Raw genomic sequence first — 19,649 nt, 5'->3', positions numbered from 1 at the left:
AATCCCAGGAAACTCGTCTCCCTCGTTTACCATGGAGAACAATGGGAACAGAAGAGGCCTCAGGAGAAGAAGTGGAACCAGCCTTATCACCAAGGGCAACAACGGCCAGGACGCGACCCTCTGGGATCACAGGAAGCTTGGCAGAAGGTGGAGAGGACAACCACCATTGTTCCCGGAGCTCCGACTGCCACTTGAGAAGAGACACACTGTCTGCTGGGTTCAATGTTGGTCGGTACATTCTGTTATGGGATGTGTGGAGATGAACCCAATTGCAGACAGTGGTCACAGCAACACAGTTTATTGTACAAATAACAGGGAAAACAAAGCCCACGAGGGGGCAAAACAGGACAAGACAGGACTATGAATACTAACTAGACTATGACATAGACTTGACGTAACTAGACTACAAATTAACAGCAAATACAGGATCAGAACTTCACTGGACAGGAATACTCACAACGTGATCACACTAAGTATGAAATTGATCGACAATGAACCGACACAAGACAGCAGACATGAGGGGATTAAATAGGGAACAAATAATCAGGAACACAGGTGAAAGCAACAATCTAATAATTACAAGATGAGATAACAAGGGGGCGGGGCAAGAGAACGAGACAACACAAGCACATGGCACAAACAAAAGGCCATGTGCTTGCACACAAAACACGGGTCTGTCATGATTCTGCCTCAAGACTAAAGAAAATCACGGACACGAGTGCAGAATCATGACATTTACATCCTTGATAAAACTAAAACGTACGTCTTAAATTATACAGGAAAATTTTTTTAAAATGATTAAATCTTACTTGCAGGTTGTGGCCTCTGGTTTTAAAGCTGTAACTGCTTCATGTTGGAGTAATAGTTTCTTGTTGAATCCGACATTGAACTCGTGTAGATTCTGGAAGCTGTCTTCCGTAAAATGCGCAGCACAGAGAGCTAAACTACGATTGTAATTGTCAGGAACATAATCAAACTTAAATTTTAACCATTGTTGACGAACTACAGCGTCTGTAGGAAGCCTGAACACAGAAGACCTGACAGCTACAGCTCTCCACTATAACTCCTCCTCTTCGACAGCAGAACATGTTCCGGAGGGAGGGTTGATGTAAATGTATGGGTTAGTTACGTATAAAACCCGGGAAGTATCTCGTTGTAGTCCCATTCGAGTCGTTTTTGTAGGCATTAAACTTCCTGATTTTTAAAAGACAATATCTCTGCTTACGTTGAACTTTCAGCGCAGCAACTTTGCAGATACTGTTCATGCACCAACAGCAACATTACACAGTATTTAAAATTAAAAAAGTGAAATAGCAATCAACCACCCCTTTAATTTATTAAGTTACTCAAGCGCCCGAGGGCATAATCAGGTTAATTTGAACAACAGGCTTATTTTCATAGCAATGGAGTATGAAATCTATACAGTAATAAGAACACTGGAATATAGTCAACATTTCAAAACCTTTGGCGATTTTAGGGCATTATTAATCTTCAGAGTTTTACAAGTCCTCAAAAAGTACCTAGGCTTGAGCTTGTCCACTTAACAGCACATCCGCAAAACATTTCAGAAACGCGAGATCAAGAAACTAACTGGAAATTAAAATAATAACAGGCCTTATTCATTCCATTTATAAACATTTCGTTTCATATAAACTGATGCCTAACTGTGCGTTCACACCGGACGCGAATAGCGCGTCAAATTCAAAAAGGGATCATATGTCAAATTCACGCCTGCCGCGTCTAGTGATACGCTTGACCACTTTGTATCAATTCGCGCGTCAATGCGTAAAAACAAAAGTTTGAAGCGCAATTTCGTCCAGTGTGAACACACCATTAAATGCTATGCGTGTGATGTGATAATGAGAACATATTTGCCTCTGCCCTTTTCTCCTCAGAGAAACCTGTAGGCCTATCCACCGAACCAATGTTGTGGTTACGGCACTGAACTTGAATGTCACGGCCGAACACCACTAGGCTATTTTAGTAATCACATAATAACTTGACAATTTAATTAAAATGTTATATCAATATAGGCCTACATATTCTTTTTACTTTTTTTTTTTTTATGGGAATTTCCTGGTAAAATGAAGGTAAAAAAAAATATTATTTTATATTTTATTTTGCCTTTCCACGGACCACCTGCAGTACCCTCACGGACCACAGTTTGGGAATGGCTGATCTAGATTATTTCATGACAATGGCCTGCACTCCAGCAGAGTCAGAGCAGACCTCCTGTTTGACAACAACTCATATGTTCTAACCAATTAAATTATACTATGGCATGTGTAGTCCATTCCATAGAGACTGTGTTCCACAAATAATGAGAACAAATAATGTTTATTACAGGATCTAAACAAAACCTGATGGTGATTAAACAAGACAAAAGCAACATAAGCAAGGGAAATTTTAAAGGGGTCATGATGCGATTTCATGTTTTACTTTTTCTTTAGTGTGCTATGTAGCTGTTTGTGCATATGCAAGATCTGCAGAGTTATAAAAAGCTCAAAGTCTCAAACCCAAAGAGATGTTCTTTGAAAAAGTTAAGGCTCAGCCATGCCTTCTAAAACGCTTAGTTCAAACGTGCCCCCACAAATCTATGTCTGTATGTGGGGGCATAGTTTCATAACACCACCCAAATGTATATGCAAAGAAAGAAGACGTAACTTCATTCTCGTTGTATTAATGTTGACGCCGGCGCCGCCATGTCGTGGAGACACTGTGATGTTCCAAATATGGTAAGGGACGTGACACTTCCGTCACACACGCGTTTAGACCAGCGTTTCCGAACCTGGGGTGCCTTCTGGCGAGAGAAGGGGTGTCGTGTAAAAACTCCATCAAACATTTAAAAATTGCTTATATGTGTAAAAAAATGTTTTACCATCAATCTCGGATCGTCGGAAGTCTCTAATAACAACAAATAATGCGCACAAATTTATAATAAAAATGCAAATCATAAGTTTTCGGCTTTAAATTGCGCTTGCGCGTGATTTTATTCCCGTACCTCATTCCTAGTGCGTCCACATAAAGCTGCCTATTTTTCATTGTTGAGCTTACGGTCAATACACACGAAAACATTGTCACAACGTCCGTCTTGCCGCGTGTTCACAACACATAGGTTATGTCCGTGCTGCTGTCAACGGTAACGCGTGCGATTAATGTTTTTCAGTTTAACGCGTTAAAAATAGTTAACGCAATTAAAGCAGCATCCGTTTTTTTCTGTCATCCTTTGGCTAGCGTTACATTATATAATCACGTTCTTCTTCATGCAAATGCTTTTAAAACATGCAAGCGAGAAAATACAAAAGAGAATGCGCTGTCTGTGATGCTGACACACACGGTGCACAGAACGATGCGTGCCAGAATCGACTTCTCTTTCGCGCTTTCGCTTTGAGTATCCTCATGAGAGCAGTCTTAAATTAGTTAAATAAAGTCTTAAATGAACGTTAAGAGTTGTGAGAAAATGGGACGCGTGTGGGATCCAATCCACATGTGCAACAGTGACATCAGAATCAAATAACACTTCCTTCATAAAAAGATGCCATTAAACAATTATTTGAAATATACTGTCTATATGTTGTTTCTACATTAATTTGGAGATTAACTGTGAAATTATTACATAAAATATATTAAAAACAAGCTATCTTGTGCAATTATAACAAAATTATCCCAATATAAAAACACAAATACACTGAGTGAGCAAACATTTAGGTGAGATTTGCAATGGTAATTGAGCAATGTTTATATATAAATAAAAGCCTTAATTAAATATGTCATCATGTAAAGTGATCTCTTCAGAAGAAATTAATGATTTCCTAGACTTTAAATGGATGGACAAAAAAATGTGATAATATAAAAAAAATACAGTAGTAGGCCTATACGGCAGTTCTTCCCTGTGGTATTGAAAATTGATACATTTCAAGGTATCAAAGTAGTATCGTGACAACACTAGTGTAGGGTGCCACACATTTTTTAAAATTTTCAAAGGGTGCCTTGACTGAAAAAAGGTTGGGAAACACTGTGCTAGACGCAATGGGGAAAATTTTTATAACATAACGCAGTGCTACTGCACAGCCATAACAGTGCAGAGACTACTCGCACACTATTAGCTGGTCCAAGGGAACTGCACAAACCTATGGCGGAGCGGCGTAACTGCAAAGAAGTCTAAAGAATGCAGCGACTCCAGAGCAGGACTGGACGCCGAACTTATCCGCGTCCTGTCAAAAGCTGTCAAGGACCTCGGTCTCGACTGGGCTCCTTCCAAGGAGCCAACGTGCAGCCGCCTGGATGAATGGTTCCTGCCTGGGCGCCAACAGGCCCCTCGCCAGTGATCCACACCGTTCTTCCCAGAGGTTCATGAAGAACTGAAGTCATGGCGCGCCCCCTACTCGGCCTGCCTGCACGTCTCCACTTCCGCCACGCTTTTGAATATCGACGGTGCTAAGGGGAAAGGGTTACGAGAAGCTACCAGTGCCTGCAGCCACTCAGCCCCATCCAGCGCCTGAGCAGCGGAGCAGATGTTGTGGTTGCAAGTAGTGGGCCCATTCACGCCCCCTTGCAATCGACCGCTGTTATAGCGAACAAAATAAAAAACAAAAATACTCGGCAAAAGAGCACTTTTCCTCTTCCACACCACACGGGTATCGGTTCCCTGCTCAAATGCAGAGCGCCATCAGCCGAAATGATCCAACCCATAGCCAGCCAGGGCGAGGCATGGGAAGCCATCCCTGGTGTGTCACAATGGGTTCTGAACATAACAGAACAAGGTTACTCACTCCAATTCACTTGCAATTCACCCCGCTGTGCGGGCATAATCGACACTCCGGAGAAGAGCAAATTGACTCACGTCAAAGGAGCGGTGGAGACAGTGGCTCCGCCCCACAGCGTTCCCTTTTTCGTTCCCAAAAAGGATGGCGGCCTCAGGCCCATCCTAGATCTCAGGCATCTGAACAGGGCCCTTATAAAATGGCCATTCAAGATGCTACTGTAACTCTGAAACAAATCCTCATGCTAGTACGCCCGGGGGATTGGTTTTTCTCAGTGGATCTGAAAGATGTTTACTTTCATATCCAAATAGCACCCCGTCACAGACTGTTTTTGAGATTCGCGTTCGAAGGGGTGGCCTACCAGTATACATTCCTACCATTTGGACTGTCCCTGGCCCCACGCACTTATATGAAGTGCATGGATGCAGCACTTTCCCCCCTGAGACAGAAGGGAATGTGCATCCTGAACTACCTCGACGACTGGCTCATTCTGGCCCAGTCGGAGGCGGAGCTAAATTAGCAGCCATTTAGAATGCCTGGGACTCAGAATCAACATAGCCAAGAGCTCTCTGTTCCCCAGTCAGAGGATCTCCATCCTAGGTGCAGTTATAGACTCAGCCCAAATGAGGGTGTGGCTGTCACATGAGCACGTTCAGACTATTCAGCGACTCGCAACCTTGTTCAGAGTGGGGACCAAATGTACCCTCAGAACCTTTCAGAGGATGCTAGGACTCATGGCCTCTGCATCGGCAGTACTTCCGCTGGGTCTGCTTCAAATGCAACCCCTGCAGTACTGGCTGAAACCCCAGGTCTCTCCCCATGCATGACGCTCAGGTCATCTTCATGTCAAGGTGGACCACAGCTGCATCAGAGCCCTGGCCCCTTGGAAAAACGCCAGCCTTTATGAGTCAGGGGTAAGCTTGGGGACGGTTTCAAGGAGGATGGTATTCACCACGGACGCCTCCAACAAAGGTTGGGGTGCTCTGTGCATGGGCAAACCGGCCTCCGGCTCTTGGACAAGCACGGAGAGATGGCTGCATATCAACTGCCTAGAAATGCTGATGGTTTTGCTGGCCCTCCAAACCTTCCTACCACACCTGATAGGTCATCATGTCTCGGGTCTGATAGGACAACATGACAGTGGTGTCCTATATAAACCGCCAGGGCGGGCTCAAGTCGAGACCAAACTGGCCAGAAGTCTACTCTTATGGGCATGTGGCAACCTGCGCTCGCTGAGAGCGATGCACGTGCCAGGCACACTGAACCAGGGAGCAGACATGCTGTCCCGGGGCAATGTGTCCCCACGGGAATGGACCCTCCATCCCCAGATGGTTCAAATGATCTAGAATGTTTTTGGGAGGGCAGAGGTCGACCTCTTTCCCTCTGAAGACAACTCTCACTGCCCAGTATTTTTCTCTTGAAAAGTAGGGACGCCTCTCGAGAGCGACGAATGGGCCAGCCGCACCCTTTATGCTTTTCCCCCAGTTACGCTCCTCCATCAGGTCATAAAAAGAGTATCAAGGAGGGCAGACACCTAGTCCTACTAGTGGCCCCTCTCTGGTGAACCCAACCTTGGTTCCCCGAGATGATCCAGCTGCTCATAGCATCCCCATGGCCGATACCCCTGAGAAAAGACCTTCTTTCCCAGGCAAACAGGACGATTTGGCACCCCCGTCCCAAACTGTGGGCCCTTCATGTGTAGCCCCTCGATGGGAGCTTACGGATCTCCCAGCAAGAGTCCTAAGCACCATTTGTGAGGCTAGAGCTTCGTCCACGAGACGCCTCTATGCCCTTAAGGACCAGGACCCTGCATTATGTGAAATACCACTGGTACTTTCATTTCTCCAAGAGCTACTGGATGCGGGCCAAACCCAATCCAAGTCTACGTGGCGGCCATCGCAGCTTTCCATGCCCCGATGGCCGGCCAGTCGATAGGAAAAAGCAACATGATTGTTCGCTTCCTAATGCCTGGCTCACACTACAGGAGTTTTAAAATCCTAACCGATTGTAAAATCTGGTTGCAGCACACACTTAAGGACAATCTTTGCAGATTTTCTTCCCTCAAATCTTAAAAATGCTCACACTACAAGATTTGAAAATTGCGGTGCATCACACACTACAAAATGTTATCAAGATTATCGTGCCAGAGGAAGCGCCTCACATGATCTCACGCAGCAGATCTGAAGCGGAAAAGCTTGTAAACACAATATCTGTCCTTCATATCAAGTCATATTTGTGAAAAGGTAGCCGTGACCAAGGAAAGCGAAATCTTTCAAAAATGATCGTTTTAACATTTAAGGATATGTCTAATGAATAGCGTCAGCACTGGTCAATACAATGAATTAATGCCATTGATCATGAAGTGACGCATCAGCTTCAGCATTGCCCATGTGCCGCTTTGCTGCTCAGCTGAGCCTTGTAAAGTGGAGCTCAAAGTTCAAATTAAATATTAAAATATTCAAGGAAGTAACTGTTATGTAACAATGGCCTAACAAGCTCATTGTCAGGCTTTTGTTGTGTTTATTATATTATGTGGATCCGAACCTTATTTTGACATTGTATCTTCATTTTACTCCACTTCGTTTTAACATGCTTTTTAGTTTCGGTTTCATTACTGAACATGTAATCGTCTTCGTGCCTGCTACCACAGCGTAACACTTATTTATTTTGCAATAAATAAATGGAGATAATAACGCATATCGCGCTGTTGAGTCACTCAAAATTACCTCAAGGAAAATTCCTTCACCACGACAGCCCTACTTGGTTCTTATTGGCTATTTTGACAGTACTGACGTAATCACAGTATTGCTCATCCCGATGTAAAATCCTAAATATAAAACATGTTTGATGTGATCGGGGCGAGCCCGATTTGTGTGAGAGCAGATCGGGAAGTGCAAGATTTGTGAGGCGAAAATCGGGAAAAAAACAGCCTAAAACTCCTGTAGTGTGAGCCAGGCATAAGGGGAGCAAGGAAGCTCAACCCGCCACGCCCCCCTACAGTACCCTTTTGGGACCTATCTACGGTCCTCAGAGCCCTCAAAGGGCCTCCTTTCGATCCGTTACAATCGGTCGAATTGAAACCACTCTCGCTTAAGACTGCACTAGTGCTAGATTTAGCATTAGTCAAGCGAGTGGGGGACCTTCAAGCGCTCTCTGTTAGTCTTGAGTTTGGATCAGGTTACTTTAAAGTCGTCCTCAAGCCAAGGCATGGCTATGTGCCCAAAGTGCTTTCAACGTTCAAAGCACAAGTAATTTCACTTTCTGCTCTTCCCACGTCGGAAGACGAGCAACAATTACACCTACTCTGCCCGGTTCGGGCCCTGAGAACATATATAGAGCGCTCCACCCAGTTCAGACAGTCAGAACAGCTCTTCGTAAGCTTCGGTGGCGACACCAAAGGGCTTCCGGTCAAGAAGCAAAGGTTATCCTGTTTGCTGGTGTACACTATCGCTCTAGCCTACGCTTCTATGGGCCTACAGTGCCCCATAGGCGTCAGAGCACATTCCACTAGAGGCATAGCCTCCTCATGGGTGTGGTCCAGTGGAGTATCTATTGGCGATATATATACAGCAGCTGGCTGGTCCTTGCCGTCCACCTTCGCCAGATTTTGTAACTTGGAAGTCCCTGCACTGCAGGCGCACATCCTTTCTGTATAGTTGGAGCCAGCCTCTATGCGAACCCGACCCACCATATTTAAGGGTTCCAACCCTTTGAACCACCTCAAGGCAACACTGCCGCATTAACCCTCTGCCTTGGGACCCTTGATCAAGCGTCCCAGACTTGGGGCATAGAACTTGTCGTTCTGCTTAAACATAGCATGGCGTGATTGGATTGGTTAAATAACATGCTTGTCATATCAGATTTTGTTGCCGCTAGTCTGAGCTATTGCTGTAGGGTGTATGCTTCCCCTACCAAACTACACTAGTTTTAATACTAGTCCTATGGTTATATAACATGCTTGTTGTATCAGATTTTGTTGCCGCTAGTCAGGGCTATTGCTGTAGGGGGTATGCTTCCCCTGCCAAACTACACTAGTTTTAGCAATAGTTCTGTGGTTATACAACATGCTTGTTGTACCAGTTTGTTGCCGCTAATCGGAGCTATTGCTGTAGGGTGTATGCTTCCCCTGCCAAACTACACTAGTTTTAGCAATAGTTCTGCGATTATACAACATGCTTGTTGTATCAGATTTTGCTACCGCCAGGGGTGTAAGCTTCCCCAAATAGATCCCAGACACTGTTAAATTGGCTACAGCAACACGCTTGTTGCTAATGGTCAATCGCATTTAAGCGTAGATTAGTTCTGGCAGGTCACGTTAGTCAAGCTCGCATCAGCTGACTCTCAGCTGATCCACGTCTACCTATAGGAATACAATGCCTAACAGTAGGCGCGTTTTCATTACAGATTTGCACAAAACGATTTTTTTCTAAATGTTGACAAAAAACTATTGCGAAATGACAGCGTTTCCATAAACCGATGTTATACGACTAAAACTTCATTTTTTCCTCTCACGATAAGTCATTTAAAAAATCATGGCAACACACGTTGGTAGGTTTATGTATATCCCAGCCATTATTATTAATCGAAGGAGACGTATGTGTGTTATCCAATCAATGACCCTTATACTTGGAGCGGCACATATGAGGTGTTTCTGGGTGTTTCTCACTCATTTCTGCTTCGAGGTCTTGATTGAGGCATTTCTTTGAGGTTTAGAATCCAGTATTCCTGTAATTCTGCTGTCTTTTATGAATTTAATAAAGAACTCTTTCTCGTATTCTGTGCAAACATAATGCGTCATCCTCGTCAGGTGACTGTAAATGCGCAATAACTGTTTCCATTGCAGTTTTGCAAAATATTTATTTTTCAAATTGCCTGAAAAACCAGAGTCAAATGAGCCCACCCTAATGTTTCTATGACACTTCTATATTTTATGGATTAACTCGAATGTGTAGTTTACGTCAATTTGTTTGAATGAAAATTGGTTTTCTCTTTAACATCCGCCGACGCTCCCCTTTGGGCTCCCGTAGTTCCAAACGGGCACAGCCCACCCCCTGCGTGTTTGCCATAGAGATAAACAAACAACATGGCAAATGAACAAGACCGCGGCAACACAAGCACACCCGCCAAAAACATTTACAAAATTGAATCCGCAGGGCTGCCAACTCTCACAAATTCACAGTGAGACTCACGCAATCATCACTTTTTACACGCGCTCACGCCACACATCCATTTTCTTACGCAGAGAAAAATCGCCAAGCAAAGAGGCCACTGACACTGACAGACAAGACATAGAAGGTTACTATTGATAAGAAACAAATTCTCAGCTCTCAGATTCTGTCAATTTAATTATGAAATTCAAACAATAAAAATAGTTTTGGCGCTTGTAAATGTGACGCGACAGATCTCTGACAGAGTTCCAGCGGCACGTTAACTGATCATCTGTTACTCTTTACTACTAGTTAATAGTAAATAAACACGAATGAAAAATAGGTAATTTGAAAGATACAGTTCAACTTGCCGAAATGTAATAAAATCGATCGATCAGTGTTTTTCAACCGCGGAAAGAGGTCCATAAAACAGCTGGAGAACAATATGTCACGTAAAGTTACATTTACCTCAGGAAAGCCATTTAATGACCATAGCACATTAGTTGGACTTAAAAAAAATATTTTGCTAATTATGATAACTATATTACATATTTATTATATTTTTACCTCATTAAACTATTATAATGTTGTTATTCTAAAAAACTTATTATATTTATCATTATGTTATTTTTAGCCTTTAATAATACCATCTGACAGGGCTCTGTATGTTTATAGCATTTTTTTTTTTTTGAGAAAAATTTACATGTATCTACTGTACCTTATATTTATCCAAAGGAATCGATATTGAATCAAATTAGAATCAAATCACAAGAATTGAATTGAAATTGTGACATTTGTGTCAAGCAATAATAAAAACATTAGTCATTGTACCATGTAAACATTGTGTTGTCACAAAATTTAATTAAATTCTGTTTAGTTCCCAAATGTTTTGACAATCACAATACACTTATTGTGATGTGTGTGTTTTTTTTTTTTTTTTTTTTACGCATCCTCCCAATCCCAATCCACCCATATTATGTTATGTTACGTTATGTTACATTTTCACTGTTTACTAAGGCAGGGCCTGCCATCGTGTCTTTTTGGCTTGTTGTTTCTGATTGCACTTTAACCCCAAGGGGGAAATCAAGATCAAATCCCAGAAGGGAAAATCAAAACAAAATGTTAAAACTTTTGAACAATTTCTTTGTCATCTGCAGATTGCTTTTAAGTAGGGGGGGAAAAATTTGATTTAAATCGTAAATCGGATTTTTTGTGAAAAAATCGGGGAATTGTTTTTTAGGCCATATCGCCCAGCCCTACTTCTATACAAAGATATCCCTTTGACCTCTTTCAGTGGACTAGTGTGCTCTAAATGGTTGCTAGGGTATGGCTTTATAGCTTCATGGTGATCATGAGAGATCATCCCCCTATCTCTATGACACTGTGATCCAGAGTTATGTTCAATACAAAATTCCTATGCAAGTTACCATAGAAGGATTGACACGTAAGCACAATCCCCATTTCATGGGCCATCCCTTCACCATAGTATGTCTATTGTACAGCTCTTGTCCCCCCAGGGGTACAACTTACACCCCATATGTTCTTTCAGAGCCTACCAGCCTCTTTAAAGTGTAAATTGCAGGTTAATTGCAATGTGTTTATTAAACATAAAGATAAGAACCGCCCACCATTGTTTTTTATACCAAAATGCTGAATATAATATGAAAAGTTGGCACTTTTAACAGTGGTTTTAACCGCTCCCGCTCCCTTCCACTACATGGGGCGTGACGTCATAAGAGGAAATCACTAGTAGAGTTACCGGCATAGTCAATAGTTATAGATGCCTTACATAACTACAGAAAAGTTGGTTGTATGTTTTATTTGATAAAAAAATTATGGATAAAATAACTCAACTGTAAACATACTCTTGTGTGCTGACCGTGATCCTGCCTGAAATGAGAATAAGCTATTCGCAAAACAAATGGGTTCAGGCACGTCAGATCAGCCGGTCGCAGGTCGAGCTGTTCCACTAAACTCCAAAACGCGTTCACCTCACGGCAGCACATACTCTCCACTGCTGATTCAATTGGGTGGCATAGCCCACACAAACACAGTGATGGGGACATCGATCTCTCTTTTTCTTTTCTGACAATAAACATCGCTAATTAAATCGTGAGAAATAGCGTGGATTGAGGAAGGGTATTACATGACGTTTGAGGCGTCAATGAGACTAGCGATTGGTGCCTGTGCAGTGTGTGCATCTCTACAGCTCTGATTTGGACTGACACCATGTAAGTAAATAATGTCTTCAGTCGTTGTCCCTCCTTGCTATTCTACATGACGGCAAGATTTTGAAAAGACTGGCTTGTTCCCTTATATTATCCAGGTTAAGTTTGCACCAGGCTAGCCTAGACTAGCTCTAACGTAGCTACTCACCAGGACACCTGACCAACCCTCCACTCATTCTCCTCACACCAAGCATTAATAACTCTTTGAGTGCCATGGGTCCTGGCAATTTCCTCCCCTCTCTCACGCCTGACCGGTTAAAAATTGTAGGGCTGTGGTCCATAAAGAATTTGATAGTTTCCCACATCCTCAGTCGTTCTCCAAATAGCCATAATACAGTGAGAATCTAGCAGAGTATGGGTTGCGAGTTCCTCTTGTGACGTCATCACCAGTTACTGAAAAAACACACTACCTTTGAAGAAACCCCAATAAATGTTATTTTAACGCAATTTAAGACAGAAATAATTAAATATATACATATAGAGCACTTTAATTTACACATTAATTGGCTGTGGTGGTTAACCTGCAACTTACACTTTAAATGTAGTAACCCATATGTTTCTATGAAATCCTCACTCAGACCTATGACTCGCCAAAGTTTATTGCAATGTTAAGTCTATAGGATTTTTTGGCCCAATCTTTCACCCACCCGTTATAGCACACCTCTCCTCAATAATCTGCACGATTTGATGCCTCATGCATGGGTCTATGACAAACAAGACTAATACAGCAAAACAAAATAGCAAAAGTTACATTGTTATGAGTCTAAAATGCGTTATGTGCCTGTTGTTTTACCAATAAAGAGTGGTTGTACCATGTCAATGACCTTTCCATTTGATTTCTGGAGTCAAAATTATTTGAAAAAGTGGATTCATTTGTCTTTGTATGTTGTGTGGTTCAGGAGATACAAGAAGCAGCATTTATAGCCACTAGTGTTGACATCACTTTAAAGGGGTCATATAATGCCATTTTTGTACAAGCTAATATGATTCTTTAGGGTCTAAATTAAAAGTTTGTAATATACTTTAATTAAAAATTCTCATTAGTATTGTAAGAAAACACTAATTTTACCTGGTCAAAAACAGCTCTGTTTTCAGCACGCCGTTTCAGTGCATGTGTCTTTAAATGATAATGAGCTTTGCTCACCCCGCCCCTATGTTCTGTGCGTACACCGTTTTTAACACAATAACCACGTGTTGTTCATTATAAACGTGGGATTATGAATTATATTGAGAACGTCGTACATAGAAAACATGCCGTAATGTACCCTGAGTGTAAACCTTAGACGCATTCATTGTGAAGCCTGCAGCAAGGTTTGCAAATTTTGCAAAGGTTAATATAAATACTAATATAAAGGTTAATAAAACATTACACTCACATCTTTTGGAGGTTCAGCTGGAACACGTTGGTACCGATCCGTTTTTTCTCGTTTCTCAAGCTGTCTGGTGTGAAATGATTCGCGCAAACATGAAAGCACAGACGATCGTGGGGAATCCCCGTGAGGGAATCCCCGTGTCAATCCTTTGGGCATATCGCTTCAAAAACAAAACTTAGCCACTGCATCTTCAACGGCTCGGATTTAGGAACATCCAAATGACTGTTGTGTTCCTTATTACATCTATGAACACCACAATCGCTTAGACGCCATTCTGCTCCAGCATATCAACAATGGCGGACTACTATGACGACAGCTGTCACAGCTCGCTCAAGGCGGGTCTTGTGTTGAAACACGGCTGTCAATCACAATCGCGGGAGGGGCGTTGGATATTATGACGTCACAATATCGAACGGCTTGATTTCAGAGAGGGTCAAACAAATAAGGAGATTAAAACAAAACCACTGGATGGATTTTTATAATTTTATGATGGTTGTGTAAAGGCACTGCCAACAGACATTTCAGTGCAATCAACTTGTAAAAGTGCATGTACCATTATATGACCCCTTTAAGATGGCCACCAAACAAACACCATGGGACATTAGTTGACCTCGGCAACATCAATAATTCTTAACTAGACACCATTAGGGTCCCAAAAAAACAGGTTACAAAAAACTGCCAAACGGGTACTTGGGAACCCATTTCTCCTGCTAGACTAATTTGTTTCCACTGTTATACCAATGATATTCAGCTACATATTTCTTCTAGATTATCCAAGTTAAAGGGGGGGGGGTGAAATGCTATTTCATGCATACTGAGTTTTTTACACTGGTAAAGAGTTGGATTCCCATGCTAAACATGGACAAAGTTTCAAAAACTAAGTTGTACGTTTGAAGGAGTATTTTTGTTCCAAAAATACTCCTTCCGGTTTGTCACAAGTTTCGGAAAGTTTTTTTCGAGTATGGCTCTGTCTTACGTAAGATAGAGCGGAATTTCCTTATATGGGTCCTAAGGGCACTTCTCCGGTAAGATCGCGGGCGCGCGCGCACTCGTAGACTAGAGCAAGAGAGTGAAAGCAGTTCGCCATCAAAGCGCCCTGCCCGGCTTTTGGGAAGTCAATGTCACCAAAGAAGTGTGTTTTTGGTTGCCAGGGCAAGACAACCCTGCACAGATTCCCAAAGAACCCAGCGTTAAGGAACCCGTGGATGGAGTTTGTTTTCCTGAGCATAAACGGAGTTGTGTAAGACTGTTGTTCCCTGCATTTCGACGATGATTGTTTTATAAACAAAGCCCTGATCGACGGATTTGCAGATCGTCTAATGCTTAAGGATCGAGCAGTCACAATGATAAAGGTTCGCGGTCGTGTGTTGGAACGGTGAGTAAAACTGTTGAACAAATGTCTCTGTGTGTTGTTAGCTCGGCGCGTTAGCACAGCTAAGCTTCGCCCACACGGCCCGCCCCCAGCCGCTCGTTTTTTTCCGGAAAGACTCGGTACAGCCTATCTTTCAATTAAAAATATAATAAAACAAAAGACTTTTTGGAGATATGAAGGATGCAATATTACTCTATAGGTACTCAAGATTAACAGGAGATTGAGTGAAAATGAGCATTTCACCCCCCCTTTAAAGCTACATTATGTAATAATTTTGTAATAAAATATCCAAAAATCACTTGCACAGTGTGATATATTTCCTGCAGTTGTGTACTTACAATATCCCAAAAGTTCCCAAAGATTTTTAATTTCAGAGAAATTACAATTTTAAATAATGGCTCGTCCCTGGTCATTGTTGCCTGTCAATGACGTAATATCCGCGTTATCCCTGGTTTCCACTCGAACTGCCATAGTAACCATGGCGACAGACGTGGACAACTGCGTCACGTCTAGCTGCTCACGCTGTTGTAGTTTTGTTCAAACGTTATGGCTCATGGCAAGCAGACTTTGGGACAAAAGGAGAACTAAATGAGGATCAATATCAGTGTGGCGTTTTCGAGATGCCGAGAGCTCCATGTCCGCGACAAACTTCGACTTGACGAGACGCTGCTCTTGCATGTACTTTATTAGACAGGTACGCAAATGTACATAAAACTAATCAATGTTATATAGCTCAACATGATGAAATGTTAGAATATGATCTGTATTTTATTCTAAAGTTGATCTAGCTTACTGCTAGTCTCATATAGCCAACAAGCTAACACATAGGATAACATTATAACTTTCAACACACTCAAATGCAGTTTAGTGTGATAGTGTAGATCAAGTGAAACAGCGCTGCATTACCTCACAAGTTTCATTTGTCTAATAAACTGACCTGTGTGAGTAGTAATACAGCACTTGCAGTGCTAGTTCGGTAGAATGAAATGTCCTTATTTCTTTATATCCGTGGGACTCGTGTGTGGCGCTGATATCTGTCTCTCATTAGCAATCACGCCCTGCTTCATACCACAGTCATGTTAAAAACATCAATGTATTCACTCATTCATAAACATATTAGACCAATTGGCATGATGACAAGTTCCATAATTCCGCTTCATCAACCTACGCCTTTGTTAGCAACCCCTAGCAGTGAAAAAAGTACATATTGTAGCTTTAATTCCAAGTGTATTCAAAACATCAAAGACTGGATGACAAGTCATTTTCTTCTATTTAAGTTTGATAAAACAGATATATTATTAATTGAACCAAAAACTTATAAGCTCTCAAAATATAATTTGCATGTAGACAAGTACTTTACCCCATTCTCAGTTAAAGATCTGGGTGTAATATTAGACGGCAACTTGCCAAAAATTATATTTTGCATGTTACCAAAACAGCCTTCTTCCACCTAATAAACATTGCCAAGTTACAAAACATTTTACCTGTTTCTGATGCAGAAAAGTTGTTTTATGCATTCATGACCTCTAAAATTAGATTAGTTTAATGTACTACTGTATTTTCAGTAAATAAGCTACAGTTGAAATGCAGCAGCTAGAGTTCTTGCCAGGTCAAGAAAATGTGATCATATTATCCCACCTGTCTACCTGTTTAGTTTCGTAACGATTATAAAATATTGTTACTTAGACCCTAGACGAACTTTTAACTAACAATGTATGACTTGTACTACCTTAGAGCTGTATATTTTTACTATATGGACATTACTTTTCGCCAGAGGATGGACTCCCCCTGATGAGAGCTGTACAAGTAAACGTGAATTGAATAAGAATGAAAAACTCAAACATGGTCTCCATTGCTGATAGATTAATAATAGTAAATATTAAACGACTCTCTCTTTGTAACACAGAGACACTGTAAGAGATGGAAATATTTATATTCATAGTTACGCCACATCAAATTATTAAAATTATATTGTTAATCTTCAATTACACACATAAGAGGCCTGCTACACAATTTAAAAACACCAGGCCAACGTGTATTTATTTACATTTATTTTATTTATCTATTTTATAAAATAAAACAAAACATATAAATATATATATATTTATATACTTACAAAAGCAATATAATGTTTCCAGTTTATAATGTGGATCATTCTTTAGATCAGAGAGAAGCTCTGTGTCTGAATCTCTTAGTTTGTTCCTAGACAGATCCAATTCTCTCAGGTGTGAGGGGTTTGATCTCAGAGCTGAAGCCAGAGCAGAACAACCTTCATCTGTGACTCCACAATCACTCAACCTGTAGAGAACAATGAATCTGTGTAAACAGTGTAAAATGACCAGTTTATTAAAGATTGTAATTATGTGTGATGTGATTTAAATGTAGTGACAAGCACTGCAACATACTTTCGCACTAGACTGTTTTATAAAGAACTGTTTATGCCTGTTTTACATGAACTTGAGGTGAAAGTTCAAAGACAATGGTGTTTTTGTTAAAATGTATAATTTGTGAATTTGTGTAATGTTTTTGTCTTGTTTGTGATGTGCGGTATGTATATATGCTGGAGGAAACCTATATGTTTTAGGATTAGCATGTTTCATCAAGCAGTTGGCTCAGCTGTTACAAATATGTACTAATTCCTTGTTACAAATATGGTAGAACTACAATTATGTTCCTGACTCGTCTCAACTCCCAAGCATATCTGATAGCTCAGAAAATCTTGATGTTGCAACAGAAACTATGGACTCTCTTTTTCTAGCACTTTAGACATATATTTCCGTTTAAAGAAGATTAAAGTGAAAGTGACGTGTAGCAAAGCATGGTGTCCCATACTTGGAATTTGTGCTCTGCATTTCACCCATCCAAGTGCACACACACAGCAGTGAGTATTGTTTAAACACATACACCGTGAAAACACACACAGAGCAGTAAACAGCCTTTTTATTTTTATTTTTTCACTGCATATTGCCAATTGGAGTGCAATTGAGGGTGAGCTAAATTATTATTTTTATTATTATTTTTCATGGTTCTATTTTCTCTCATTTGTGTTGTGTGGATATAGTGTGATGGTTTGATTTGACTCCTACAGACCTAAAAAAAACAGTTTAACTAGCACAGTTGGCGTATACAACCTGCTTCCCTGAGAAGGGGTACGAGATGCTGCATCATGGAATTAACGCTATGGAAAAAGGCATCAGTGCTATGGAGAATGGCATTAGTGTGATCGGTGTCTGAAGCAAGTGTATCCACATGCCAATATTCATTGGCTGACAGCTCATAAATACACGTCATGAACTCTTTTGTCTGAAGGAGACATACAGGAGAGCCTGAGGCATGGCAAAGAGACGCAGCATCTCTTTCCCTCTCTCAGGGAACGATGCTGATGGAGTTGATGCTATGGGGAACCAATACCCTATAGCGTTTATACGTTCACATATAAATATAATTAATTATTATTCATAACGGATCATGATCAATAATTAATATTTTAATTATTTTCAGAATTTACTGTAGCAGAATCAATAGTATGATCATTTTATCGGTTCATCCAATGAACAGAAAGCATAAACAATTATTAACTCTAGGAAATATAATATCTTCCAGGCCAAGAAAGAATAATCCCCAGCTAACAATATATTACAAAGTAAATTAAGGGTAAAAGCATAGGTAACTTAAATCGAAGTTCAAGACAATAAATTCGTAAGCAGATAACACAAGTAATCTCTTTTCAAATACAAACAATACTTTATTGATTATATACTAACACATAAAGCTAATATCTAACACAAACACACGCACACACATTCATACAAGTTGCAGAAGGAAAAAGAGTAAGGAAAGATTAAGTTTTAAGAGTGAGTTTAAGAGTGAGATGATGAAATCCCAAGTTTCTATATGCACCTATAAGACATGACCTGGAACGAACCAGCAATCATTAATTTAACCCTTCTATCGTTTCTTAGACAGGTTATTAAATTTATATCAATACACCAATTCAGCTTTTAGTCCGGAGGTACTTGCTTGTCTTTGCGTTCCTTTTTGGGAATTCCCTTCGTTGCATAAAAGGGGGTTTCCCCGGGTTCGTTGGCTGGTCTCCTTGTGCCTGGGTCTGCGGCGGCCAGTCACGTGGTGGGCTGGCGGAATGAAAGTCTTTGTTTGAAGCTGGCTTTGCAGAAGAAACGTGGACCGAAACTTTGCCGCAAACCGTAACTTAGAACCGAGACTCACAACGGGAAATAAAGGAAAACTTAGAAAAGAAAAGAAAACTTAGACGAGAGTAGTAAGATGGCTTGAATAAAGCTGTTGAACCCGTTCTTCTGATCTTAATTTGGGTTCTTTGTCTCTGCGTTTACATGGTTACTGGTCTGGTTTAGATTTTCATCTCCCACTGCATTTTTGGTTCTGCACCACACTTCTTGAGAGTGATAGCAGAGAGTTTCTTGAGCGAGAACGCAGAGATAGAGCAGCACAGAGCGAGCGAGCTTTGTTTCGTGTCTAAGATTTTAAACTCAAAGTTTGTCCCCCCTCCTGAAGAGATCGGACCAATTAGACACTGGCTTTGTTTGTCTCCTTGTAAATCATGCATTATCTGGGATCTCCTTACTTTCCAAGCTCTAGCAGAGAGTACAGAGGCCACAGTTTAGACATCATTACTATTATACGAATACGAAACATTTTACACAGATTTCAATCAAGCCATCTTTTGAATCACGAGCATACGATCATACTGATATGAAACACAACACACTTTCATTCAAACATCTAAC

General features: G+C 41.1%; 1 protein-coding gene across 3 annotated transcripts in view; it reads right to left on the bottom strand.

The window, feature by feature from the left end:
• Positions 1-19,649, bottom strand: part of LOC307153980 (NACHT, LRR and PYD domains-containing protein 3-like) — a 96,249-nt gene that overhangs the window by 4,266 nt on the left and 72,334 nt on the right. For all 3 annotated transcript variants that reach the window (XM_079863833.1, XM_079863834.1, XM_079863835.1), the window contains one exon: positions 17,000-17,181. In XM_079863833.1, coding sequence (XP_079719959.1) covers positions 17,000-17,181 — 182 coding nt within the window. The remainder of the gene's footprint in view (positions 1-16,999; positions 17,182-19,649) is intronic.

This window comes from Squalius cephalus (assembly GCF_949319135.1).
Source record: "Squalius cephalus genome assembly, chromosome: 25".
Classification (NCBI taxonomy): Eukaryota; Metazoa; Chordata; class Actinopteri; order Cypriniformes; family Leuciscidae; genus Squalius; species Squalius cephalus.
Note: the sequence above shows the minus strand (reverse complement) of the source record. Positions and strands in the feature narration are given on the sequence as shown.